At 37.5% G+C, this 27972-nt stretch overlaps 7 protein-coding genes across 12 annotated transcripts; 2 read left to right on the plus strand and 5 right to left on the minus strand.

Annotated features, from left to right (window-relative positions):
* Positions 1–857: 857 nt before the first annotated feature.
* On the plus strand, positions 858–2230 carry LOC110845976 (probable peptide chain release factor C12orf65 homolog, mitochondrial). The gene is made up of 3 exons (XM_022092547.2): positions 858–999; positions 1086–1556; positions 1643–2230. The coding sequence occupies exons 2-3, from the start codon at positions 1148–1150 to the stop codon at positions 1933–1935; spliced, it is 702 nt and encodes a 233-aa protein (XP_021948239.1). The 5' UTR covers positions 858–999; positions 1086–1147; the 3' UTR covers positions 1936–2230.
* A 1023-nt stretch (positions 2231–3253) lies between these two features.
* LOC110846164 (lysosomal acid glucosylceramidase) lies at positions 3254–5958 on the plus strand. Of its 2 annotated transcripts, none has more exons than XM_022092815.2 (11): positions 3254–3481; positions 3587–3793; positions 3855–3947; positions 4011–4080; positions 4149–4308; positions 4377–4534; positions 4623–4860; positions 4944–5088; positions 5164–5240; positions 5331–5683; positions 5745–5958. In XM_022092815.2, exons 1-11 carry the CDS (start codon positions 3400–3402, stop codon positions 5851–5853), a joined length of 1692 nt encoding a protein of 563 aa, XP_021948507.2. In that variant the 5' UTR covers positions 3254–3399; the 3' UTR covers positions 5854–5958. The 2 variants fall into 2 exon arrangements, with proteins under 2 accessions (XP_021948507.2, XP_021948505.1); XM_022092813.2 differs by having other exon boundaries at positions 3255–3481; positions 3855–3923.
* Positions 5854–9913, minus strand: LOC110845720 (esterase FE4). 3 transcript variants are annotated; one of them, XM_035849079.1, is made up of 12 exons: positions 8845–9913; positions 8628–8754; positions 8481–8556; positions 8179–8409; positions 8061–8121; positions 7770–7992; positions 7376–7695; positions 7005–7306; positions 6875–6941; positions 6490–6793; positions 6232–6415; positions 5854–6003 (listed from the first exon to the last, which is right to left on the minus strand). In XM_035849079.1, exons 1-12 carry the CDS (start codon positions 9120–9122, stop codon positions 5945–5947), a joined length of 2232 nt encoding a protein of 743 aa, XP_035704972.1. In that variant the 5' UTR covers positions 9123–9913; the 3' UTR covers positions 5854–5944. The 3 variants fall into 3 exon arrangements, 1 of the variants encoding a protein (XP_035704972.1); XR_004834252.1 differs by having other exon boundaries at positions 5871–5997; positions 6080–6415; positions 8845–9908; XR_004834251.1 differs by having other exon boundaries at positions 5871–6003; positions 6080–6415; positions 8845–9908.
* A 432-nt stretch (positions 9914–10345) lies between these two features.
* Positions 10346–14689, minus strand: LOC110847253 (filamin-A). The gene is made up of 4 exons (XM_022094161.2): positions 14351–14689; positions 10816–11054; positions 10680–10754; positions 10346–10597 (listed from the first exon to the last, which is right to left on the minus strand). Exons 1-4 carry the CDS (start codon positions 14397–14399, stop codon positions 10574–10576), a joined length of 387 nt encoding a protein of 128 aa, XP_021949853.1. The 5' UTR covers positions 14400–14689; the 3' UTR covers positions 10346–10573.
* A 543-nt stretch (positions 14690–15232) lies between these two features.
* On the minus strand, positions 15233–19310 carry LOC110847628 (endothelin-1 receptor). 2 transcript variants are annotated; one of them, XM_022094606.2, is made up of 8 exons: positions 18869–19304; positions 18635–18791; positions 18436–18569; positions 18056–18367; positions 17926–17972; positions 17269–17453; positions 15567–17189; positions 15233–15473 (listed from the first exon to the last, which is right to left on the minus strand). In XM_022094606.2, exons 1-7 carry the CDS (start codon positions 18885–18887, stop codon positions 16910–16912), a joined length of 1134 nt encoding a protein of 377 aa, XP_021950298.2. In that variant the 5' UTR covers positions 18888–19304; the 3' UTR covers positions 15233–15473; positions 15567–16909. The 2 variants fall into 2 exon arrangements, with proteins under 2 accessions (XP_021950298.2, XP_035706147.1); XM_035850254.1 differs by lacking the exon at positions 15233–15473 and having other exon boundaries at positions 16984–17189; positions 18052–18367; positions 18869–19310.
* A 1479-nt stretch (positions 19311–20789) lies between these two features.
* On the minus strand, positions 20790–23501 carry LOC110845721 (glycine receptor subunit alpha-4). Its single transcript, XM_022092203.2, has 9 exons — positions 22928–23501; positions 22534–22797; positions 22310–22465; positions 22094–22237; positions 21892–22006; positions 21720–21834; positions 21531–21635; positions 21302–21457; positions 20790–21213 (listed from the first exon to the last, which is right to left on the minus strand). Exons 1-9 carry the CDS (start codon positions 23271–23273, stop codon positions 20980–20982), a joined length of 1635 nt encoding a protein of 544 aa, XP_021947895.1. The 5' UTR covers positions 23274–23501; the 3' UTR covers positions 20790–20979.
* A 129-nt stretch (positions 23502–23630) lies between these two features.
* On the minus strand, positions 23631–27953 carry LOC110847073 (prestin). Of its 2 annotated transcripts, none has more exons than XM_022093918.2 (13): positions 26977–27953; positions 26719–26886; positions 26463–26584; positions 26198–26392; positions 25863–26132; positions 25729–25789; positions 25595–25667; positions 25368–25530; positions 25226–25289; positions 25044–25156; positions 24537–24974; positions 24235–24402; positions 23631–24162 (listed from the first exon to the last, which is right to left on the minus strand). In XM_022093918.2, exons 1-13 carry the CDS (start codon positions 27110–27112, stop codon positions 23728–23730), a joined length of 2406 nt encoding a protein of 801 aa, XP_021949610.1. In that variant the 5' UTR covers positions 27113–27953; the 3' UTR covers positions 23631–23727. The 2 variants fall into 2 exon arrangements, with proteins under 2 accessions (XP_021949610.1, XP_021949609.1); XM_022093917.2 differs by having other exon boundaries at positions 24235–24405.
* Positions 27954–27972: the final 19 nt, after the last annotated feature.

Below are 27972 nucleotides of genomic sequence, written 5' to 3' on the forward strand. Positions count from 1 at the left end.
GCATTTTTTTGTACACAAACACTTGCATTGCTGGTTCAGCCCAGATTTTGAGCCAATGTAAGCTCAACGACCAATTTCATGGAATGATTAGAATTTATATGCAGCCCACACTCCCCCATTCACTCATTGTTATAATACTCTGAACAAATGCTAATATAGTACTAATGCTCTGACAGTGTCAAACCTGTGATGGTGGAGGATGGAATTAATTGTGTGAGTATGGAATTAGCATTACATGCAAAAAGTTGAAAGGCTTGGAAATTGCATGCGAAATGGTTTTGCAAATGTTGGTCAAATGTATTATCGTGCCCCAAGCACCGCTAATGTTGAACTTGCTCTGTTTTTTCATCAAATGCGCACATTTTTTATTGCTCTTCTTGAAATGTAAAGTAATCTTTTGTCATTTGTTTTTTTTTGCGTAATAATCTCCTGGATAGCGTCGTGAGTGAACGACGAGTGGGGACATTGTCCTTCTTTCTGTGTGGGTTGGTCCGGATTTCGTGTGTGGACAAATGTTGGCACTGTTGGAGTTGATGGTGTTTGTGAACATTTACTTATTCGTCGCCATCCTCTTTCTCAGTGAGCTGGATTTTATCCGACTTCTTCTCAGTCTGCAACAAAATTCGGGAGGAAGTCACAATCACCGTATTGGAGATATTCTCATCGTGGTCAATTCCTAGGAAATAGCATGAAGAGGACTTGTAGCTGAACAGGTACAAGATTTAATTAGTTTCAAATTAATCAAAGTCTGTGGGGTTGACTATATTAGTTAATGATTTTCTAGACCCAAATAAACTTGCTCAAGAGATGAATACCGCAGCCGCAATAACACGCAACGAAATTCCACGTCGTGCAATTTTGGCATTGTACAAAAAATTGCTTCGTTATTCAAACAGTTTAAAGTACACGGACAAGTCGTACTACTGCGCCAGAGTTAGGGGAGAGTTTGGGAAAAATCGCAATATATTGGACAATTCTGTAATCCATTTTCAATATCAGGTATGTTAATAACTTAACATATATGATATAATATTGAGCCTCATTGTTACATAATGTTAAAATGGAATATATATTCTTGTTTTCAGAAAGGATTACAATTTCTCTCGCAGCGTCGACTTTTATAACCAGTCCATCATCATCAACCACTATGGCCTTCAGATTTTCAAGTTTTTGTTTTAAACCAACTGCGTTTTCTGCAAGCAAGGGGGTAAATTTGTCGTCGTCGTCCTTGAAAATGCCGTTGCTGTATCACATGTCTTATGGGAATGGGAACAGCACAAAAATCAATAGTTTAGTAGTAAAATCGTCGTGGTCATTAAGATTGTTTACTCGATATCCTGCTTGCTTTACTTTTAGTCATGATAACACTGTTAGATTTGTTCATTTTCGCCAGTACGTTGGAGTACGCCACAAGCACACGGATGGAATCGATAGGTCTCGTGTCCCAATTGTAAACGAAGAAGATTTAGAGGAATGGTACATCAAGGGAAGTGGTCCTGGTGGGTCAAATGTGAACAAGCGGACAAATTGTTGTTGTTTAAAACATATACCCACAGGTGAGATTATTATTATTACTATTATTATTGACGATAGCCCGTTGATTTAACATGAAACGACGAATGAAATTTAATATCTTTCGCAGGAATCGTAATTAAATGCCACCTCGCCCGCGATTTATCCCAAAATCGGAAACTAGCTCGGACAATGATGGTCGAAAAGTTAGATGACAATATAAACGGAGACATGAGTGTAAATGCACAGTTAGAGCGACGGGCGCAGAAAAAAATCAACGAGTCAGTTGTACGCCACAAGAGAACTCTGGACCTCAAACGCAGATATAAAGAACTATTAGAAAATGAAAATAGTAAGAATGATGACGAAAGAGTCATACCGTCCGCGTCGGAAGAAGTTGCAACGAAGCAACAATCAACTTGATTATAAATACTGCACACTGACTCGGCACAGTTACATAGTTATGATTAGTTTAATTAAGTTAATTATTATTGTGCACGTCATGTTATTTGATAAATGAATTAATGATGATGCAGATTAAATAGACATAGTAATTTAAAAGTCATTGAGTAATAAGGTCAGTTATTTATTTATTGAAAGTTGCAATGTATTTCATGATTTTATTTGCAGTACTATAATTTAATAAGTAGAACAATCAGTTGTTGAGTATTTACGCGTGTATGACATAAAATGGGCCTTGACTCTCTGTTTCAAATTATTTATCTTTTTGCAAATGATTTTTTTCAACGATCGCTCACTTCATAAAGGTAAATTTTGTTTTCGGTTTCATCGTTTCTATGCAGCATTCAAATTCAGAGAGTGTGGTTTGTGGAATTTCAGTTTTATTGCGTCTCATACAACGAAGGTCATGGAATCGTATCACCACTATTCACCACTCTAGTTTCTCAAGTTTTCGTGAAATGATATCACACTGAAATATACATAATTCGCTAATCTAGCTGATGTGTAATATATTTACACACTTACAACTAGTGGCGAGTTACTAAAAATTTGCCTTCCTTCTTTGGGCATAGTTGACATGTCATTAATTGATTATAAATCACTTCCTGTTGAAATAAAAGAATGCTTAATTTTATTTCAAAAGTAAATTTTCAATCAAGCTTCTGTATTTGTGTTATATTTTTAAGTTCAATAAAACAGTCGTAAAATGTTTTATTTTATAATGTTTTCTTAATCATAAATATAATTACTTGAAGTTGTGCACCTAAAATTTTACAAACAAGCTTGAGGGAGTGCTACTTTTACTAATCTGAAGTATTATTGAAAGTAAAAATGATCTCGCTGGAAGATATTTTTAGACTGATGGTGATTTTTATTAAACAACTTGGTTTTAAGGTTTTGACAGTACATAGGAGACATTCATACATATGTAATAATATGTGGTCAGAAGTGACCATACAAACTACGCAGAGTTATGCTCAAACGAAGTGTCCCTTCTAATGAGGCATAAAAACAAAAGGACCCTTTTAATCCCTTGTCCTGGGAAAAAGGTTGGAAAATGCTCAGCCCTCATAAAAGTCGACAAACTTAAAAATTGATAAATATGGAAAACTTTGTTAACATGCATATTTTAACAATTATTAGTGGGTTAATATGTACATATACGTATACATACATATATAAAAGTATGTATGTGCATGCATGCATGCATAGATACACAAATCTTATTTGTTCTCTGATTCTGCATCCGTTGAATGAAATTCATACACTTCATTCTCATATCATCAAATTCACTTATTTGTTTGGCGTGTTTGTGTTATTGAATAAACTTTTATCGTTCTTACAAATTCATTTTCCATGAATAAATACGTACGCATATTCAAGTACCATATTCACCATAATAAAGTATAAAACAATTTCGTTAAAATGCTTGTGTTTCAAGATATTTGGGTAGCAATATTACTTGCACATACAACCATCATCTTGAATACCATCCATTGCCAAAGAGGTACACACCTTAATATTCATAAATAGTTCATGTGCACATCATTCACCTTAATTTTACAATAAATTACGAATGATTGATCACCACTGAAAATTTATCGTTCTGCAGTGGAGTGCAATCCAAGAGTAGTTCAAGAGGATGAAAATAAAATTGTCTGTGTTTGCAATGAAACGTATTGTGATTCCCTTGGGCCAATTACACTTCCGGAAAAAGGAAGCTTCATTATCTACACGTCCAACAGAAAAGGACAACGGTTAAAGAAAATTGTTAAGTCGTTTGTTCATGGAAAACGACGGTTGTCTCAATATCATAGCGGTACGTGAATCAAATCTGTTAATATTAAACATAACTCCCATTATTAATTTTAAACATGCAGCTTCCCCGTATAAAATAAAAATTACGGTGGACACCAGTAAAACGCGTCAAACTGTGCTTGGCTTTGGAGGTATGTTTAGTTGGAGATTAAACGGTTCGTACATATATGTAGCAAATATGCATGGATGGTACAATTAATTGGACCTATTTTATGTAGGAGCTTTTACAGATGCGGCCGGAATAAATATCGCAAGTTTATCAGAACCCTTACAGAAGCAATTGTTAAGGTAAATAATTAAAAAAACAGAAGGAATTATTTATATAACTCTACATGGGATGAAATTAAAATGTGTAGCTCATATTTTGGGCCGGATGGGATCGGCTACAGCATCGGGAGAATTCCCATCGGCGGAACAGATTTTTCAACGCGACCTTACACCTACGACGACAATAATCTTAGAGTTGATATGAATCTGTCAGCTTTCTCTCTTCAGAAAGAAGACTTTGAATATAAGGTTTTTAAACGGAAATGGACAGTTCAATAGTTTCCAAAAATCAAAGTACTCAACTTGTGTGTATGCAGATTCCATTTGTGAAACTCGCACAAAATCTGGAGCCCACTCTGCTTCTGTATGGAAGCCCATGGACAGCTCCACCATGGATGAAAACGAACAAGGCTTACACAGGAAGGGGAATGCTTCAGAAGCAGTATTTCAAAGTGTGGGCCAATTACATAGTCAAGTTAGTCGCAAATAATAATAGTAATGTATTTCCATATTTAGAAAGTTGTACAAATTTATTACAATTATGTTAAAGTAGTATTTTGCAGGTTTTTGCAAGAGTATGAAAAGCAAGGCGTTAGGATGTGGGGGTTAACTACTCAAAATGAGCCGATTGATGGGCTAATCCCATTCTTCCCGTTCAACAGTATGGGTTGGACGTCGTCCATGCAGAAAGACTGGGTTAAAAATTACTTTGGACCCATTCTTCATGAAAATGGATATCAAGATGTTAAAGTGATGATTCTGGATGATAATACTATTTTACTTCCTTATTGGGCAAAAGATGTAATTCAAATTTTGTGTACTTCAAAACATGCTCAGATTAAATGGGTTATTCATACGAAGAACATTGTAAAATTTCTACGTAGGTTTTGTCGGATCCAGACGCGTCGATGTTCGTATCCGGAATTGGGGTTCATTGGTATACCAGACAGCTCTCGGGTTACGAAGGAGTTCGAAAAACCCTGGACCTATTTCCGGATAAGTTTATATTGGCCACGGAAGCATGCGCAGGTAGAATTGACCAAAAAATTGCATTTGAACATTTTATGTCGTGTGTGTGTGTGTGTTATCGGATGTGTTGTTCAGGATTTTTAAAATGGCAAGACAATGTGGACCTGGGATCTTGGGAACGAGGGGAAGAATACGGTGAGGATATCATCCAGGTATCAGCTATGTACATGTATTTAATTAAGCAAAAGGTGGAACTTACATGTATGAATACTAAATTTGACTAAAATTAAAATTTTGGCTAGGAACTTAATCATGGTGCATCAGGTTGGACAGATTGGAATATTGCCCTGAACAAGTTGGGGGGTCCAAACTGGGTCAACATGGGGGCAGATTCTCCCATAATTGTCGATTCCGAGGATATGGAATTCTACAAGCAGCCAATGTTCTACATCCTCGCACATTTCTCAAAGTTTTTTACACGGAACTCGGAAATAATTTCCAACCAAATTAGCGCAAATAATTCCAATCTCATCAGCTCTCTGATTAGTGGCTTATCTGGTTTCGACGCACAGCTAAATCCGGACTTTGCGAAAAACATATTTGCAGTTGCTGCACTCCGAAGTGACAATGCAGTCGTAGTGGGAATACTTAACAAGTAAGAACGATAGTCAAATTATTTAATGGTACGAATATTTAGCAATTTTGTGGCATTTCAGAAACGAGTTTCCCGTTCTAGTTGACCTCGTGGATAGCAATGGAGGCCGTGGTACAGCGGTATTTAATATTAGTGAGAAATCAATGTCAACAATTCTGTTTATGAGTTAGTCAACAATAAATAAATAAATTTCATACAGATTTTATTGACAAAAGCAAACTTTGTATTAGAACAGTATCAAAGAATATATGAAATAATTGATTATAAAGCTGGAATCCGTTTAAGAAAGACGACCGTGTCTTCTCCATAAACTTCTGTTTCTGAAAATGAGAATTCACATTACATCAAAAACCTTCGCAATTTATAATTCAGGCAACATACGAAAAGTTGGCCTACATTAACATAGATAGTTTTCAGCATAGGATGGACGTACACGGTTGCAGAGAGAAAGAGCAGAATGATTCATCTCCAGCCAAACAATTAGCTACTTGCTTACTACCTACAGCCAACAGCAATATGTATATAAATATTTTAAAACTTGGCTTTGCCTCTCCTGCCCCCTCTGCTCCCACCCCCACAGCAAATGCAGATCATGAGAATGAGTGAAATGAACACAAGAACGGCAGTAAGTCCCACAAATATCCAGAGCAGCAGGGGGAATGGTTCCAGCTCGGAAATTTGCTCAGATAATCCCTGAATTTGTGGCAAAATTGACAACCAAAATCCAGTCTCCTGTAAGTTTTAGAATCAATTCGAAATCAGAGGAACCATTTTTACTTGTATTTCTTGGTGTCTGGCTGCCTCACCGCTTTCCTATAGTCGCCTTTGAGTGGGTGTGATTTAACTCCCAAGATAAAATAGTTAAGATTTCCATCATGGGCACGAACCCATTTTTCTCTTACGCGACTATTCCCCATGATTTGTTTCGGGCTTTTATATTTTGCGAACGATACCCACAACTTGACCAAAAAATCGGATAACGATTCCTCCTCTGACGTCAGATTTCTTTTCGAGGGATTGCTCGATAATTGTACTTCTGTTGACGGGTTACCACTGGTGGCTGCAATTTCAGGTTGGTCCAAGGGTTCAAAGAGGTAAAATAGCTCTTTCCTGCGAGAATGGTTCAAATTTGTAAAGTTGGTGTTATTTCATTAGGCATTGATTCGCCATTTTAGAAATAAGTCGTCTTACCATGGGGGAATCTCTGTCGAATGCATACCTCGTTCTGGATTTGAAATACTGGAGTTGGTGTAGTGAGCTAGTGAAATAAATGGGGCAGTGTTATTCGAGAAACTATATTATTAAACGTAAAATGAGATACCGGAAGATTTGAGTCGTTTCTCAAGATAAGTGTTGAATTGGTCAGAACTTGCGTTGAAGATGTAGCTGAAAACGGGAGATTTTGAGTTGGCAGCGAGGAGTTGAGTCAACCTTCGCTGTCCCGAATTGACTGTGAGATCCCCAAAAAGCCGAAACAATTTCCAAAGGACATTATCTACTGGAGGCCACTTTGGACCAATTAATTGACCAAAATAAAAGTCCCAAATACTGAGAAAAATGCGATGAAATTCTAAAGAATAGACAGGATCAAGACCTAAAATTGTTTTTATTGTGGATTCCAACCTGACATTATTTACATGATTAGATTTAATTTTCGATCTGAAGCACTGATAAAGAACAATAAAATCTCACCTATCCATTAGAAAATCTTTGTCCTCCAACTTTGCCTCTCGATCGGGCCCCAGCTTAACATAAAACTCAAGGAAGGGGTTGAATCCTTCAAATGCGCTAAGTCCCACCATGAGGGGGACAGAGGACATAAACTTTCCTTGTTCCAAGAGGTTTTGTGGCTCGTCAGAAATTACTGGAAATGCCGACCAAGAACCATCCACTCCGGGGGACATTCCTCCAGGATGACGTGGGTAGCTGAAAAATTTTGAGAGACGATGTTGCACACGAATTAAGGAATCCGTTTCCACCAATCGTAAGCATTCAAGAGTTTGATCTTCATCCTGGTATATAATTTTATGAACTCATAAGTTAAACAAAGCAGCGAGGCATGATAATTTTCTGAATTATTGCTTACACTCATCCCACATCCGACTTCTTGTGCCACCATGCGAAACAATTTTTTGGCGTCATCTTTCCTATTGCTGTGATTTTTATTTGTTTTAAGCTGTGGACTAAATACGGACGAGGTGGAAGATGGACTTATTATCGCGGAGTGGAAAAGGCCTTTGGCTCCATTTGAGAGAAGGAGATATTCCACATTTCCGAACACACAGACTGAAACAGGGTTACCTCCAAACCTGTCACATTTATCGTAATTATTTAGGTACACAATAAAATTATTCCATAATTCGATGGAGTTGTTTACCGGTAAATGTTGTCCTGTACCCATCGAAGTGCTTCGATTTGGTCGAGAAGTCCATAGTTTCCTATTTAAATGAGATGTTAAATAGTTATTTTGATTTTTCACAATTGATATTTCTTACCAGGCAGAGATTCTTCCCCATTAGACAAGAAGCCCAATAAACCCAGACGATAAGTCACGGTCACCAGTACGACATCCTCCTTCATAAACCTATCCGGTCCATACAGCTGAACAGATCCAGCAAGAAATTCCCCTCCGTGAATAAATACCAGGACAGGAAGCAGATTCCTATTCTCAACTGTCCAGGATGTGGTATTTTCTGACAATCCGTGGGTCGGACGCTTGACGGTACCTGTCAATAGGACAAATTTGTTCGCAATCTAGACTTAACTATAACAAAATTAGTCCACTTTAAATACGTACTTGGCACATATGGAGTAAACACGGAAAGATACAAGCAGTCCTGAGACCCGATTACCCTCCTCCGGTCTCCATCCCACTGGGGACATGAATCAAAGCAATTAAATAATCTAAATATGTGGACTAATTTGCCATAAAGTTTGTGTGTACCTTGAGCTGGGGACACGGGGGTTTGAACTGAGTGGCGATACGTGGTGCTTTGCGAACCTCAACGGGCGTTGGGGGCTTCCATCTGGTAGTAGCTTGTGCGTACGGAATTCCACGGAATGCAAAATAACTACGAGGAGAAAATAAAGAAAAATTATAAATAATTGGTTAATTAACTACTAAATAATAAATAAATAATATAATTATTGAACACATGTACCTGCGAGGTAGCGCGTTTGGGTCTTGTGTTGCAGATGGTGAAGAATTTAGCTCGGTGACACGTTGACCAATGAAGGATCCAGCCCCCACCGTGTTAAGAGTTACTTGGTCATCCCCCATTTCAGATAATTGAACTAATGCTGTCGACATTTGGGTGGAAGCTATCAAGAGAAAGGCGACCCCCACCCCCAAAAAAATGCCAATATGACACATTCTCTTGCAGGTTAAATTGTAGGTCCCTTCTTCCTGATCACCACGATAACAACACAATCCAACCATTCACGGAAAACTTTTACATTTTCTAAAATTTACAAACTTTTGCAAACTGTGGTAATATGCAAACTCGTGATTTTGCCAAAAGAACAGACGTTCACCACCGATTTTTGCACAGCGGGAGGTGCATGAGTTTGTTGACCCGTTAACGTCCGACGGTCTCAATTTGCAGTATGTGTGGAACACATTTGATTTTAACATAAGATAGGATTAACTGCTCATGATGATGAGAACGGGATAAGCAGATTTAATTTTGATCGTGGAAAGAAATCCGAGCAGCAAGAAGGAGGATGATCTCATATCAAAATCCAGCCTCTCTCTCCTTACAATTTACCAAACAACTATTTAAAAGACGATGAATTGACAATTTGTGCAGGATTGACTCTTAGTTTGTCTAACTGAATAAAAATTGCATTAAAGTTCTACAAATATTTTTGATATCTACTTAATAATGCTTGCTCTGCAGATAAGAGAATCGTGGCTATACGTCGATACGTTTGAGTGTGTATGCATATATACGATTGCAAAAATAGACGGAATGAATCACAGTAAAAGAATGGGTAACCGTTCGTACATGCTTTTTGTCATGTACCACGCACGTGTTTCCAAAATTAGAGACCAAGAAACTAAAATACCCGACAAACAAAAACAGTTTCAGAGTTGTAATGTAGTAAATTGTGGTTGTGGGAGTCGTTTTGTAACAAGTTTGGTTTTACAGGCCGTAGTTGGATCAAAGTTTGAAACAAACCGAGCACGAATTATAATGATCCAACTGCCCAAATATTTCAAATTTGTCCAACTTGATTTGATCATTAGATGTGGATCGCCGTTTTTAACTAAACTTTAGTTTAGATTCAACATGCGAAATGAAAACTAACTGGGTTGTGTTTAGTTTTCTTATTTCACATTTTCTGACACGGGCTTCTCAAGTGCCTGCCATAATTATGGAACAGAACCAAAAATTAAAACCAACATGTACAAATAAACAGATTTCCTTTCGCATCATGCTTTTTTTCTGTGCTTGTACCTTCATTCTTGTTCGCATTGGTTTGATAAACTGTATCGAGAATGGATTGATGAGTGCGAAAAATATGCGTAAAAAATTGCTTATACAATATTACCGTTCACCTGAACTATGTATATTTAATCAATTTGAAGAATCATAACGATACATATTTGCAATTTTGCATAAGTATTATTGTTAGTAAATAAAATTACTGGATGTACAATTTTCCCAATTATGTTGCATGCACAAATTGATTAATCTACATATTTTATTGGTGGGATGAGACTTATATTTCCTATATTCAGTAACAAACACATAATTACGATTAAGATGATGAAGGTTCTTGATGTCAATTTCGATGTGACGTTTTTTCCGTTGACCTTTTTATCTAAACATATTTAATATCCGTATCCACATTAATTTTGTCTTTTCATTGTCCGGATGTGGGGATCTAGTCCATAGATCCTTGAGTTGCCTGAAACCAACACATTTCTCAAATATGCATGCCTAAATAGTTTAACTTTCATATTTCTGTCAAAATAAATATATGTGTATACCTGGGACTTCCTTCGTGCAGCCCAACCAGTGTAAACTGCCTTCTTTTGTGGTGTGTACTGACCGTGGGTGTTAACCTGTTTAATTAGAAACATGTTGAAACAGCGAAAATTCAATGAAATGTATGAAACAACTTACTTCCCCGACGATCTTGACCTTGAAGGGGCTGTCTTTAATCGGAGTCCCATTGAACTTGGGAGAAACTACGTACTGTCCGGGAGCAAAAGGTCTCCAGGTCACTTCGATGTCGCCATTGTCTTGATGTTCAAACTCAAGTTCCGGTTCAGAAGGGCCGTCAATGGCGACAGAAAGTCCCTCGACGATCTTCTCACCCTCCTTAAAATCTTGAAGGTAAACCATAAATCTGCACTTTCCACCTGCAATACAAAAAAAAGTTATGAAGAATGTTCAAAGTTGACGAGACTTGCCTTGGCATTCCATTAACCTATTTACATTCATAGGTTAGATTATTTCGGGCTGCGCATTTTTTGATGTACATATTTTTTAAAGTCAAATATTAAATCGCAAAAACACAGTGACCTTAACCTTAATGGTCATTAGAAGATAATTTTTTGGAGCCGTAAAAAGTCGTAAAACTAGAAAGCTTTTCATCCGAATCCAATTATCGGGATGAATGCAAACAGCACAAATATTTTCTGTGGCCGTCGTTAAAATATGCCTCGTGGGAATTGAGCGTTTCGGTCTTGTGTGCTTAATGCAGAATCGTAATAATTTTGAATTTCAAAATTATTTTTCTACCGTCGCCAGCCATAAAGCGAACTGAACATTATTTTCAGACAACCAGTTTATTATCGTAGTTTATGCTGATTCAATTTATTTAGTGTTTATTCGAAAGGAGGGACACATGTAAATAAGTATCGCAGGCATATCCTTAATGGGGTAGATCATGTATCTCTTACTCTGCAACGACATTTTCACGAGTAAAAATGTGCTTGGAATAAAACGCAGGTAATTTTACTTTACATAAAGGTTTGATCATAAATTGGACCACATCAGATTTACGTAGACTGCTACGTCTAATCCTAAGGTTTAAGACTCATTTTTGCAAATATCACCAACATGTACAGATAATATGTAGTTCTATACTAAATACGCAAACTCGTTACTTAACTGAATGAATCAGAATTGGTGGGGATGTAGACTAAAATCTCATTAAATGGCAAGCATTGAACTTTATGGAGAAGGAGGAAGTACATAAGTGCTTTATTTTTAGAAAGGTCTTTAATCAACTGCGTCGCATTCAGTATTTATCACAAAATCACAGCACATTAGGGTGGCGAGTAAAGCATATATTTTAGCATTTTTATACAAATCTGTCACCCGAAACCAAGTACCACAGCCAAACCCGGCCAAGACAAACTCAAGAAAAACAGACAACTATCTACACGACGATCTTCAAGACCACCAACGAAAAAATGTAACGTGCTTGGGTCAGCATAAACCAAATTCAGCAAAATTCTTATGTAATCTGGCTGATTTTTGCGACACAATAATAATTCTGCCTGTCTGACGCGTATGTAGGAAAATATTGATGTCTTGTTAAAATATCTGCATAAACAGGAAATCTTCGTCTTCATACGTGGTGTAAACTTGACATTGGCGAATCATAATTTTAAAATAATAGACAGGTCTGTTCTCACAGGAAACAATAAAATTGAATGTAATTTTTACCAATTCAAATGTATTTCTGTATAGTTGACCATGGCCTGAATACATGCTTGAGAGGACTATCGGGGACTGGATTTTGGTATTTCACCATCACATTATGTCATTATTATTTCAAGGAAAGTTTGCAGATTTTTTTTGCAGGTTGAAATTTATATCGTCTCAAATTTTATCGGGAGGGTTTTAACTGAACGTGTATGGCATGCTCCATCTACGTTATGTTGTTTTATGAGTCAGGTTACAGACAATGTGCGAAAGAAACAATTTGCAAGAGCCAGGAAGTCGTCAACCGTGGTGGAAATTGGGGGTTTGCCAGAATGACAAAAATCCACAATCCCCCTCAAATAACTCATGGCTGTCACATATTTTATGCCTCAAAAACCAAATGAAAATGGAAAGTATCTTGTTTTAAATTCACCTTTCTTTCTAAATGTATGTACTTGTCGAACCGTCGTCATGTAATGCGCTTGTGGTTGCGTCATTTATGTATGTAGGCATCGTAACCAAATTTTGACCCAAGGTGTATTTGTGTGTTTGGATTAAATGGAAGGTGGACAACATTGGTGCATGAGTGGGCAGTGGGGGTCAGAACGACCATCGTAGAACTTTACAACTCAATATCAGATCTAAGAATACGAATTTAATTTTTTTTATACAGTGACTAATGTACACTAGTTTTACAAATTATGTAAGAAAGACGTAGTGTAATTGGGCAGTAAAAGTCTGCACTGCAGATTTTTACAAGTTATCAAACACAAGTTCTAATCTTGCATATTCTCCGCATTTGAGTTGTGTAACAGTCGTGTGGTTAAACTTGAAGGCTTGTTTGCGTAAATATTCCAAATTTCTATATGAAATTAAGTTTCCGCATGATTAGAAATACATTTTTATTATTTACTAAAAAACTGAAACTCTGCTTTTCCTTGATTGACACCTTGTTTACTGGTTGGAATTTACTACTAAAATCCAAACAGTTCAAACAATAAATTCCTTTCATGTGTGATAAACGACTTGAGCTAATTATTCGTAATTGATCTCACGCCGAAAACACTCAAAGAATTCTCTCGAAAATGAACAAGTTCTCATGCTTGTTGTTGAGATTTTTGCAATTTTAGAATATTTCTCTCTGTCTAAGTCTTTTAAACGTCCAAGTCAAAGTAACCGTAGAAAAGGTCATATGTACCAACATTTTTCCAAGCATTTATCTCTCTCCCTCTGTCTCAACAAACCTAAAACCTTTGCCAATTCTTTATTGCCACATATGTATTTATGTAGCTTTGTTAGTTATTTGTTCGAGGAAGAAGAAGACTCAGAAATAAATGCAGCTGTTGACAAGCACGAAATTACTTATTAGTTGGAGCGACGTGTGGCGACAAGCGAGAAATAATCGGGATTCATATCATCGCAGTTTAAGAAAAACTCGAGCATTGGCTTTTCAACTGAAATATTGTGCGTCGCATAAGAAAATGCTGTATACCATTTTCTTTTTAGGATTTAAAAATTTGTGTCTTTGATAATTTACTATTTGGAAATCTGATTGATGTGTAAATATGTGGACGAGAAAAAAATGTATTTAGATGACGTTAATTTGGAAGAGAAAGGCTTGCACGCATACGTGAAATACTTGCGTGAAAGCAAATGTCATTCACTTTTGCATATGCTCCATCATTAATTAGTCTGCCCGCATTTTCCTTGTCTCTCCACAACTGGCAGCATTTCAATTCGATAAATCCCACAATTAATTAATTGTTCAGCAAAGAAAGAGGAGACAGTCGCTAATCTTAAACGTTTCTTTGTTTTGTCAACTACACTGATCTCCCAACTCTAATGAAATGAGACAGCATATAAACCCATGTAATGCTCACGATTAACTTAATTAATGTTCTCCACTTAAACGCTGTGCTGGTTTGCAGGCAGGCGTATAATTTGCAATTTTATTTAAATACACAAAGCTTTTATAGTTACGATGAAAATGAAGTTTTTTTACCTGTTGTTCCAAAAACTAATCCGCTTCCTTGAGCTTCAACGACGGCCATTTTTTAAGAATAAGTTGTAACAATTCGTATGAAATTTATTTTATGTAATAAGCAAAAAACTAATAATTGAAAGAGGAAATTAGGTTTCCCAAAAATTTTTAGAATTTCCAAGATTGAGATTTACTTATTGAGAAAATGAGGAGACGATGAAAATGAGACGACGAAGCAGAAGAACATTTAAAGACTGATAAAATATTCGAGATGTCCCGTGCTTCTATATCTTTCGAACCAAACAAGATGTGTGCAAATATACGTGTATCGCCTACTTTTTGATATGATTGCCCTCTTTCTTCTTCTGGGAAAATAATGTGTCTCTGCTCCTGCTTCCGATATCCAATCTCTCTCTCTTCTCCCTTATAAATCTAACTGAACATTTAGCTAAATACCTTCCAGTGTGTGCACGAGGCATGGGGGACAAAGTTCAAAGCAGCTTGTAGACTCGGTTATGAAATGGATTTCATCTCAAACCACGCCAACAAGTGAACTTTTTCTTGGATAACAACGTTCACGAGAAATGCTTAATGTTGCTTGCCTCAGTAGAATCAAGCACCGTTTCTTTGTAAATCACTCGTGGTGCTTGGTGGTGGTGGGGAGAGAGTGGGAGGAACACCACATTATGTTGTTATGCAAGATTCAAGCGATAGGTGCAAATTCTTAATACTAAAATTAGATTGAGTCCAATTATAAATAAAATCTGTGGTTCTTCTTGGCTCAAGAGTGGTTGGAATTTAGAAAATGTTTTATTCTGTAAAAAAAATCGGGGTAGTAATTTTACATAAGTTTAACAATTTAATTAAGTAGAACGTTTTAACTATAATGAAAATGATGAAAAATCTGAGATTATAAAAAGTACAAAATTATTCGGACTAATTTTTATAATATAACAAATATTACTCGAGTAATAATTAATTAACTGTGAACTAATTAACATGATTTAATAATTATCTGTATATAGTAATACGCAATTTATAGAATTAACTGTTTTAAATAATATTGAGTTTGATAAGAATCCACTGCTATCTGTAAATGACTTCCGGTCACTGCACGACGACGAGATGATGAAGATTATCAGAACTGCAAAAAACATCAAAAAAAGTTAGCTATGAAAAAATTGCAACATTCTTATCTCCAAAAATACTCAACACAGAAAATATTGAGTTTACTCACCATTTCTGATCCAATTTTTTGACATTTAACTTTTCTAGATCCTGCTCGGACCTGCTGTTCCGTTCATGGGGACCTGAACAAGTCTCCCTCCTCCAGACGCGCTTTGTGCCCCTTCCTGTGGGGCTGGTCCTCCTGCACGTCCTCCCCCAACTTCAATATCAGCTCTTAAGTCCACCCAGTACGTGCCAGGATTTTGAAGATTAAGCGCAAGTGCAGCTCCATTAGCGTAGAAATGGTTATTATTAGTAAATCCACCCGAGTTAATTGGTGGAGAAACGAAAGGTTGGTTCGGTTGTGGAAAATGACCCGATGGTCCAGCCTGTTGGTGGTGATAGTTGGGCATTCCGAAGTTTACGGAGGCCGACCGACCAAAAGTCCCTTCTCGCGGTGGAACATCCATCCCCCTTGGACCAGATTCCATCAGTAAACTTGATCCTAGAAGTGTCCTGTTCCTTCGGTCGGCACACTCTGAGCAGGTGCAGGATGAGCTGCTGAGTGAGGACGAAGGGCAGGGTGAACTTGGAGGGGTGACTTGCATAGGAAGCAGTCGTGTAAGGCGGTCACTCCCTTGGCTGGCGATGGCAGGATGAAAGCCTTGCGAGTAAAGAGGTGGAGCCGATAATGGGAGGTGATGGTGATGTCTCCCACGACGGTAAGTTGGAAACGTGGCGTTTTCACCGTACAAATGGTGACGTCCAAGTGGGGTGTCCAGGTAATTGGGATTATACATGATGGCGTTGAGTGGGGAGTTAATCGGTGGAAACTTGGCGTTTTTAAAAGTTTTCGGAAACTTTGAAAAGTCGGAGAGAGTTGAATGAATGTTTACGCCTTGAAAACTGAAGATGGAATGATTTTATCTAAAATTTCACTCTGTTTGATGCTCACGTCTACCATTTACTCTTTCTTTCGGTATTGATCAAACTTATTGATAAGAGAGATAAGAGGTGATAACAACTTCATCTTTTGTACTTGATATTGACGAGGAGAAAAGAAATTATGCAAAAGAGCAAAGAATATGTTAATCGAATATCAAACAAAGGAGAACGGTGTAAACATCTCACGTCTCGAGCGAGAGTGCCACCACCACCTGATTTGAGCCGAACTCATAATTCCCCATAAGAAATACATTGGAATTTTATCTCGAGAAGATTTGGATTGCCACCGAGCGATCGGATAACTTCTAGAATTTTAGTCCGACATCAAAATAAGTTTGATAAGAACTTGTCAACATGCTTCCTTGTGCAAGACTGTTTTTATAAATATAACACGTTATCATCCATCGAATATCAGACAAAGAGACAAATATGTAAACATTCCTCTCTTATCTTGGCGTCTCACTAGATTTACTTTTCCTCCTTCTCGGTATGACATTCATCGTGTATCGGTTCACTGGCAGCAAAAGTCGTTCCTCCTTCCATCCTGGTTATCTCGTCTTCTCCTCCTTGAGGCGAGTTGAGATTCTTGATCCGAATTTTATCTCCTTTTATTTTCTTGTTTTCTCGTCCAAAGTTATTATGACACAATTTTAGGCTGGAGAAAGTGTCATTGCTGTAAAAGATTAAGACGGGGAGGAGGAGTATGTAGCAGTAGAAGAGACACACCAAAATGTAAAACGTGTTGGACCTGTGATATCGCAAATATCTTATGGGATGATGCAGTTAAACAATTTTATGACAATTATTATACAAATTTAAAAGCTGACCTGACACGATCCTCGCAGTCGAGTTCTGGATGTTGTACAAATCGCTCGTACCTTTTTTGGAGCGTGGTGTTTTTGTAGATTGATATCCCCACGCCGAAAGGGACCCAGAGGAGGACGAAGGTGATGGAATTGATATAAATAAATCTCACCCGACGGACCCTTCGTCGCATCCGGGGACAGGGCACCTACAAAATCAAGAGAAGCGATGTAGGAAATGGTAAAAGGTCAAAAAGTTGCCTTATGCAAAGTGAAATTGGAGTATCTCAATTAGGACAAGCTGGATAAATGCTGTTGTTCGATATGTAGATACATGTGACAACGGAATGCAAAAAATATGCACGGTTAGATAAAGAATGGATGTTGCATGGCTTTGAAATTTGAGACTGGTCTGGAGAAAGTTCCACAAATGGCCAAGTCTGGAAAGCACCTTGCCGTGAACATGCATAAAAGATTCTTTTAAAAAGAATGGATACACAAATGGCTGTAATGAACACGTTTGTCTGGTGAACTTGATATAAAGGACTTTTGACAAAAAAGTATGATGCTGTACACACACGTTGAGTGACATGAAAATTGGGAACCTCATGCCGTTTAAAGTTTACTGAACTCGGATTTAGTTACCAGATATTAATATGCACATGCTACATACTTACTTACCGTGAAGTGGAAAAAATGCTTCAGGGTTGCTCGAATCCTGTACAGTTCTAAATTGGTCAAAAAGTTTATAGATATTATTATTATTGGCAGGTAAAAAATCCTCCATCTATCCAATATCCAACCCACCTACCAAACATCATGAAGATTGGGATACCCACGTGAAAAACGAGGGATCGGATAACTTCATAAATTAGTCCCACATCAAAATAGTCTCCGGGTGGAGCTTTCATGCAAACAGAGTGAATTTCCCCATCCGAGTGGGTGTGGTGGACTAGAATGGTGACAAAAAGAGCGGGGATCGCCCCTATGAAAGATATCACCCAAATCCCCCCGATTACGCGTCCAAGTAAAAGTTTTCCATCCATTTCCACCGGTGCAACTTTTCTCACCCGTTCATAACTGATACTTAATACGCTGAGAGATATCAGACTCACGCCCACGTCTACATATTTGAAAGAAGATTATTAAAGCTAATCATCCTTTTATTAAAGAAAAGTAATTGGACCTCACTTCTAAGAAAGGAGAAAACTGAGCACATCCACAAGTTCTGCAGGATGGCGTCCAAACCGCTGATATAAACGGCACCCAATCCACCAGACAAGATGGAGACGATGCATAAGTTTGCTATCAAAGCGTTTAATGGTCTGCACAGGAAAAAGGATAAATTATAATTTAAGTTTCATTATAAGTTTAGTTTTATAGGTTAAACCTGATGACTGGTTTTGTAAGGATGGCGTAAAGAAGGGTGCTGTTAAGCAAAATGGTGAAGAGGGCGAGGATCATGCCGAGAAGAGAGGTGGCAAGGTCCACCACGCCGGTGATAAGGGTAGAATTTACGGTAGGACATGACGAGAGGATTTCAGCGACTAAGTCAAGAGACAATGGGTTAGTTAGTTAGTTAAGTATGCAGGAAAAGTTTAGCTCGGTAAATTATTAAATCAACCTGTGACGTTATTCGACATAGGACATTCGTGAGGAAAATGAGACGGGATTTTAGGTTATCAACGTGTTCTAAATCTAAAATGATCCGAGTTTCTCTTGAACCAACCTGGTCCGTCTGTACCTTCATCTCGACTGAACCACCAAATTCGCTGATCTATTACTCCAAATCGAGCATGACCTATGATATTACATCCTCAATCGTCCAATTTGGACCATAATAATGCCAGCATCCTTTCAACAACTTTCTCCCACGACTTCTAATAACTCATCCTCCGAGAAAGAACGTGCTATAGAAATAAATAAGTTCCATGCCTCAATGACACGACTGTGAAAAGTTAATCGAGATATTTTCCTGTCTTTTGAAAGCATGCAGAGATTGTCCAGTGATGTGCGAAAAACTTGTATGTATTTATGCGATGTAATACAATAAAAAAATCAATTAATTCAGAAAGTTTTTTTCTTGAGTCGTGTGAGTACGTTTACTAATTTGGCATTAATATTTAGATAATAGTGAAAATATATTTAGTTGCATAATTTTAATCTCATTCATTTTTATACCCATTTATCGACAGATATCTTTCATGGGTTGTCAATGAGTAATTGTAATCCTATTAAGATATGAGAGTGGGCGGCTATTGATATTGTATTAGCGTAATAAGTAACTACCTATTGTATAAGATAGTTTCATGTCGTATGCGCATATGTAGCTTAATACATATATGCCGTATCAACTGAAATACAATTGTCGCTCGGTATACTACATAGGTTATGATAGATAAGACGAACAAAACCCATCAACTCAACTCAACTCAACCACATTCATTTACACGAGCAAATGCTTTGATGCATAGTGCATTCCAATGCTTATCTCTGAGAGAGGAATCTCAACAAAAATGGAAGAATAAACTCTGATAAAACTTCGATTTCAATAACAGATTTCTTGTCAGAAACATTCTCCAACTGAAGCGTGAAACATGATGCAGACACTGGTGATGGATTGATCTGCTAAATTCTATTTATTCGATTCAGTATACCTACATACATAGATCTGAAATGTACCATTATGTGATATTGCTCATGAATTACTTGACATTGATTTAGAAATGCGTTGGAATGTAACAAACTCTTTACTTATTTCGACAACATACGTGTTATCCGGTAAAAGGTATATGTACACATAAACGGTATAGTTTATACAAATATATGTGTACAAATGTCTGATAATTAAATGCACATACATAATTACAGGTATATATGTATGTAAGTTGTTGCATATACACAAATACATATCATCTAAATATCTACATATCCGGTGTTTCGAGTCGTTGTAGAGCAAAATTTTCTGTGATGATGACTTGCTACTCCTAGATGAAGACTTTCTATACATGTAATCGTGCATGTTTTGTATGTCAAATCTGATGATTACAAAGTGACAAACATCCGCTCATGTCGTGCATTATTGTGAGATCAAAGCGGATCAAAAGATTTGAGGGTGTCCGTTTGTCCTTGAGTAGATCATTACTCAAGGGTAAAATTAGTAGATGCTTTGAATTAGAAAATTACTCCAAGCAAGATCGATCCAATCTATATAAATTTAGGTGACTTTGCTCAAATGCGTAAGAATGAACTTGTCAAGGTAGCTTTCGTAAAGTATTTTTGTGATCATGGAAAATGATTTAATTAACTTAACTTTAACGCTTCCGTAAAGTTACAATTATAATTTTAATCCAGAATGTGGTCGGAGTATAATTTGACTTGCATATCGGACTGAATCTGGCTCACATTCATACGCATTCAATTCATAGTTTCATACACAACATTCACTAGAGCTGGGGAAATTTTGGTGCATGTACAACAAAGAAATGTTTATGAAGTAATTGTAATGATGAAATGGTGAAATTAAATTGCATTATGCGGATATCGATGTATACACTTTTTTTATTTTCCAAATGTTACATTTCCTATAATGCAAATGAAACGTAATGTAAATAATAAAGTTTTATACAGTTGTATGAATATCTGCATCTGTACTTAATTCATAAATAAATAATAGTAGTTATTTAGTTTCCTCAATTTAAATTGTGCACATTTTTCGAAATATGCAAATAAACTTCACTGATTGTCAGCACCCACTATAAGATATGGCCAAAATACGAGATTAAAAATGCCAAAGGAAATGGGGAACAAAGCCCGAGAAACCCGGTCTACCATCACCCAAACGGGTATTTTTTGAGGTGGTGCATTATCCGGGTGCTGTGGGTGGAGAGGATTCCCACCAGTCCTGCCAAAAGGTGTCGAATTGTTGAATTCCCAAGTTGATCTCGGGGATAAAATCTCCCCAACAATCTAAAAATACAATTTAACACAAATTTGTACTTTCACTTGACTGCAATACTAACCACCAAAACTTTTAAATAAATAAGACATTTCATACTCTCTCTCTGAGAACCATATTCCGATAGAAATTGATGTATCGGTTAACGGGTTTTGTTTGATCGTGAATCTGATCCTTGTTATCTTTGTCTCGTTCTTCCATTTCCTTAACTTCTTTTCGATACGTTTCCATCTGTTTCTCCTTCTCCAATGCCGCCTAGAATCCATTTCCAAACACAAGCATTTCCATTTAGAAATATTATTTTCCTGATGGCATGAGAGCTACTTACTTTCAATTCCTGTTGTTTTTTCCAATGAATAAACTTGACTATGACAAACTCACAAAGTGCCAAAAACACAAAAGCCATGCAACCAACCATCCAAATGTCCATCATCTAAATTTTTTCAAAAGAATCGGTTTATAGAAACATGCAAAAGTCTCATTAACAGGGAAAAAATCCAATTTTTGGAGGGGTCACCTTGATATAATTCACCGGAGGAATACTTCCCTTTAAACCAGTGTGCATCGTAACAAGGGTTAACATTGCTGTAATCAGGAGTGTAATTCGTCCAGGAACAGCGTCTAATCCCAACCTGATAATATTGAATAATTAATTATTTTAAGCATATTGGAATCAATTAATTAATTACCAAAAGCTAAACCAAGATAAAATCACTACAAGCGAAGTTGGAATAAACACTTGAATGACATGATGGCCAAGTTGACGTTCGAATTCGAAAAATAGTTGGACATATGGGTAAAGGTCTGGAAATGAATAATCAGCACAAAAAATGATCGGGCATTTGATATTATAATTTTTTAGATTTTTATGTATTTTAAGTCTCTAAATACCATCTCTTGCCCAACGCTGATTAGTTCCCTTGGAATACCGCATCGGAAAGTGGAGATCATACTGCAGTAATTTCAGGCTCGTGTAAACCACGGGAGGTTGATTCGTCTCCCAGAGATAAGCGACTTGCTTCGAGGTAGAAGTATCTGAAAGTGGCGATTGTTATTTTTAGTCAATATAAATTACTTAATTTTATCCAATTAAAGAATTCATTGTACAGCTCTCAATGGTTAAATTGCAAATCTGCTTGTCAAGTGGATACCACTGAAAATCAAATAAACATCCAAGAATAGTGTACAATCGGGCTGTGTAGACGATTGTTTTATTTGGGAAAATGTTGACCACAGATTGCTCCGTTGTGAAGGAGGCGATCTCTACAAGAAATTAACATATCGTTTAGTGCAGATATTTGCTGCAAATTATTTAATGTCGTGTCCCTCACTCGTGCCTCTTGCAGCAGGGATGAAAGAATTAGGTGACCAAAGAGACTGCAAAATCGGGGTGTCCGCTTGGATAGAAACATCGTGAGGATCATCATCTTTAAAAAGACCTGGAGGAATGACCAAGTCCAATGCTTCCCATCTTTGTCTGAGGTGAATCTCTATTCTAATGCTCATCGTGTCCACGTCCACTTTTGAAATGTCCACAATTTCAATTGCATGATAAACATCAATCTTGTCTTTTTGCTCGAGTGACCATCGCGATCCTGGAATGTGAAAATTCATATTTATGAAATTTTGAAATATGGAAATATTTTCAGCTTGTTAGTACAATAGAATAGAAATTTATTGATATATGGCCAGTAGCCCTCATCAAAATTTTCAGCTTGTTGTTACCCTTAAGATATTCGGTTTTTAGATCAAGCTTGGCATAATTAATCGGCCCCTTATTGGGTACAGGCGTTGTTATGGGGTAAGGAATTGTGATGGGATCAGCTTCAGTAGCAACTTCAACTTCAGTAGCAACTTCCTTTTCCGCAGTGACTTCCGTTTCGATTTGTGTGACAGCTTCAGTTTCTTCGGTCATTTCAGTTACCAGATCTGTGACCCCATTTGTGGCTCCAGTATCGCTTTCTTCGACTTGTTCGCCATCCACACTTTCGTTTTCTGACTCGGTCTGACTTACGACTTTTGATGAAAATATGAGCAAAAATACAATTACAATTTTGATAGATCCCATCATTCTGCTTCAGCAAGGAACGATACAGTTACTAATTCCCTAATGCCATTCAATTCCGGGAGGTAGCTGCATTTTATGCTGGGTTTGATTACTGGAGAATTTTACTGCGTTACAATTATCTCTACACAAGTTTGTATAGGTTATCGATTTGATTGGCGGATTGCATGCAAGTTTTGAAATGAATATGGACATTAATGAGTCACGGAAGTAAGTATTTTATTTTATATGTATTGTAAGTCTACTTACTTTGTTTCGCTGTTACCCCCAAAAAAATAGAAAACGCATTTCACTTTCATGCATGAATTTTCTGAATTTATGCCCAGTCTAGCCGACCCGCTTAAAGAAAATATTCACTTCTCATTTTTGCATTAACCATGTGACAAAATTTATTTATTTAGTTAGGTAACAATAAGTAACAAATAAACCTAGTTATAAATTAAGTAAAGCGATCCAATCATCACCTTAAAGTATTTTTCGACAGTCTTCTGAAATAAGCAGTAGTATCACCCACGACTTGAAAGTCTCCATCGTCTTGAACAACGACTTGTTCCGCTGCGGCTGCGGCCTGAGAGCTCGTGTCCATCGAAATTCCGAGGCTGGAGGTCGTGTTGTACGAATTGTCGAGCGGAGGTCGGAGGGAGCTCCTCCTCCGGACGACGAGACCTCTTCGAAGGTAGCTGAGGGCTGCAGGGACCGTGGGGTGGAAGTGATCCGCACCCGCCACCTTGATGAGATTGCCTTGGTCCAGGATGGGAATTATGGATGGAGCACATCCCACAAATATCAAGTTGACGTCCTTCTTTAAGTATAGCTTTGTGAGAGAGATGAGCGATTTGGTGGCTGCGGGGTCGATGGAGCTTACGCTGGAGAAGTCCAAAATTAGCCAGTTGACCTAGAAATTCAGGAAATAATGGCGTGAAAATGGTCTCTATTTATTATTTAGAACTATGATCAATCAACTCACATCAGGTTTTTCGACTGCAAGGCTACTGCTAACTTTGCCTGGTTTGAAAATTTGTTCTGAAGAGTTGGAAAATTCATTATTGTCATATTCGCTGCTGGACTCTAATTGATGATCGACTTCTTCGGAAATTGTGGACACAATAACACCCTCCATGATGGAACCTTTTCTCTGCTAAATTAGTCATAATACATGATGACTCTGATGATATTTACATTGTTAAGGGGGGAATTCAACAGATGGAAATATTAATTTTAATTTAATTGACGACACAACAATTACTACTAATTAGTATATGCACATACCTTATTTGACTGTCCGATATTTGGTGGAAAAGATGACTGACTAGCAAATCTATCCGTTGGAGGAACCAATGAATTCAACTTTTTCCCAAAATACTCAACCGTTGCAAAATTGAGTGAACCCGTGTATTTGACAATTTGGATTCCAGGAATTTGTTTGCCAGAGGGTGAGGACGCATCGACAAGAATGGAACCATCCAAGGAATCAGAGTGCACCCTGACAAGGGCGCAGTAGGGTCGGTTCGATCTCCAAATAAGGTTAAGCAATGCGGCAATAACGCCAATTCCTAGGCCGTATTCAATATCAAGGAAAACGGTGGCAAGGAATGTGACAGACCAGACGCCAGCGTTGAGAAGTGACTCTCTAAATGCTCCCGGGACGTCTCGTAGCTGGATAAGCATCCCTCTCAGGGCCACCACAATCATTGAAGACAAGACGCACTGCGGGGTGTAAAATGGCAATTATTTTAATTTTATCTTGAGACTGGGTTATTTTGAGGCTGTGCTTACTTGAGGTAAGGTTTCGAAAAAGGGTGCAATCCACAAAAGTACAAAAACCATAATGACACAGCTAACGAGGCCGGCCAACTGACTACGACCACCAACTTGCTCTTGGATAACACCTAAATAAACGCAACTAATATAAAGCCGATATAAAAAATTCTCATTTAAAGCAACAGATTAATACGCACTTCGAGAAAGAGAGCATGAGATTGGGGCGCAACTAAAGAAACTTCCAAACACATTGCTGGCTCCCTGAAATTTTTGATTTTTATGTGTAATTAGTGAAAATATTTAGTCTCATCACTACTAAAATTAGTAAATCATACATACGTTCGCAAGCAACTCTTGATTGGAATCCACATCGTATTCGTGTTTTGCTGCAAAGATCTTGCCCATGCTGATGCTGATAGTAAACGCCACAATTGCCATGATAAAGCTGTCCATAAGAACATCTTTCACAAGTTCAAGTGGGGGCAAGGCTGGGGGAGGAAACCTTAAAATTTCATGCATTATGATAATTTTGTTATTTTTTAAATTATGCTAATTATCAGTATTACCCTGTTGGAATGTGATTAACGATTTGGATGCCATATTCTTCCGAGGTAATCCAATATCTCGATACCAACGTTCCTAAATATTTACATGAATTATTTTGTGAATGCGAAATTGCTATCATACTTTGTTTACGAACCTCCCACAATAGCAAACAACTCAATTGGAATGGGAATTGAAATTTTCTTGGCAATCAAAGGCTGCAAGTAACATTGTCAAGATTTATACTTTTATAATCAAGCGAAAGTATAAAAATTGGGCGTTCTCACTCACCTTGAGTACTTCGTTGTAAATCATGAGGCAGGAGAGAGTTATCACAGAAAATATGACGGCAGTCACATTAGAGTTCCCAATGTTGGAAAAAATGTCATAATACGTAAGAGGTATCTTAAACACCCCCGTTCTTCGTTGGATAGAGAGACCTAACAAGCTTTTGATTTGAGATGTTAATACGTGAATAGCTGACCCCAACGTAAAGCCACTAACAAGATCTGAGCTCAGGATGACGCAGAGAAAGCCCAGTCTCAATGTCCCCATCAACAACTGAAAGCAAAAATACAATCATGAACGCTGTCTCACGTTAGTCGCACATCTCATTAATTTTTCACCTGAATAATGCCAGTAACAAAGCTGAGAATGGTAGCAATTTGTTCTGGCGTATACTTGTAGTGCTGTTCTTCCTGGTGGTCCACCACTTCGTAAGGGACCGTTCCCAACGAGGTGTCATTAAGCTCGGGGTGTGTAACCGTATCATATTTGGCATGCAGTTCGAGCACCGTTTTGGAAGTCATGAGGCAAGTGATCTTTAACGTTGAAAAATAAACTGTAAACTTTAAACTCTTTCATAAAAGCTGTACTTTGTGCAAGACATACTGCGAAAGTCCCCATGGAAATGTGTCGAGATGTGCCCATTATGGAGTAAATTATAATGGGGAACAGACTCATGTAAATCCCCACGACTGGTTGAACACTCGCCAGCATTGCATACGCCATCCCTGTCATGAATGGGACACATTTTTACATAAAAGTGGTGACGACGACGACGACGACGATAACAACAACATCAACAATGCAACAAGATGTTTCGTAGACGATTGATTATTCCTTTCCGTCAACAAAACTCGCTCACCTTGTGGGATTTGCATCACGCAGACGGTAATTCCGCTGATTAGGTCGTAGCTAAAATCTTCTCGGAAATTGTATTTTGGCAGCCATGAGAGGATAGGAAACAGGGAAAACATCCACGATAACGGGTTACATTTGCAGAAATTGAGGCATTTTGTGCGGATATTCGATCCTATGAAAAGGGAGAAGTTAACACTTATGAAAACTGATCTCTCTCTGTTTCACGAAACGGTGGAATTTATGTATTTTTAATTTGACTAACCTTCCTTTTTGGGTTGGCTGCATTGTTGCAAATATTCCTGGTACAAGCCTTGCTTGATGGAATTACTGCTCTCGTTATTGTTCGCACTCTCTGACAAATGTCCGTAACCCTGCTGCACGTGCAAAAGCTGATTCATTTTGTCTAGCTCACCAACTTCCTAGTAAAATTGCGATTCACACTTTGCTTTGGTAATTATTCCAACTCTCGTGTATTTTATTTTTCACTAATTCGTAAACACTTTTTGAAATTTATTTTTGAGAAATATTGTGTATAAATAGTTTCACTTTTTTGTGGTTAGACTAGATCTGACAAATGCGACTGCTTTCGTTGATTGTAATGAATAGATTGGTGATGATTTAAATCTATTTGTTACAAACTATCTAATGTTGTTGAAGCTCAAACTGGTTTTGTTCGTATATGTAACTTGGTTTGGTAGCGTTGGTTTTCGAGTATGAAATATCATACATTCATATCCATCACGACGTGAGATTGACATTTGATCCGTGTAGTATATTTATATCTCGCTTGCTTCGGGTGCAATAAAGTTAATGAATTGGTTGTGCAAAATGTAGGAAAAACAACATGGCTTGCTAAATTTCAATTCATAGGAACTGGAAATATCTTGAAATTTTATATGAATCGATTTTTATATGACCTCGTTTACTCGTCCCTACAAAGCTCGAGATACATAGTTTTGGGACTAAATTTATACTTTAACGGATGAGTCGCTCAATCCATAATTGGGCAGAAAAATGGAAATGTATCTACAGATATAGAATAATAATGGCAGGAAAAGTGTCAAGTTTATATATTTTTGTTATTTTCTAGCCAAGGTAATTTTTTTAGCACTTTGTTACTTGCACATTTTCAAATTTATTACAAGTTTAGAAATAGGAGGAAGGCCACGCCGTATATAGCTTTTTGTACCACACACACTATTTTATGCACTCTAAATGGACACGAGTAGTCACTTTATATATCTGCCAATTACGGAGG

This window comes from Folsomia candida, unplaced genomic scaffold (genome assembly GCF_002217175.1).
Source record: "Folsomia candida strain VU population unplaced genomic scaffold, ASM221717v1 Fcan01_Sc003, whole genome shotgun sequence".
NCBI classification, from domain to species: Eukaryota; Metazoa; Arthropoda; class Collembola; order Entomobryomorpha; family Isotomidae; genus Folsomia; species Folsomia candida.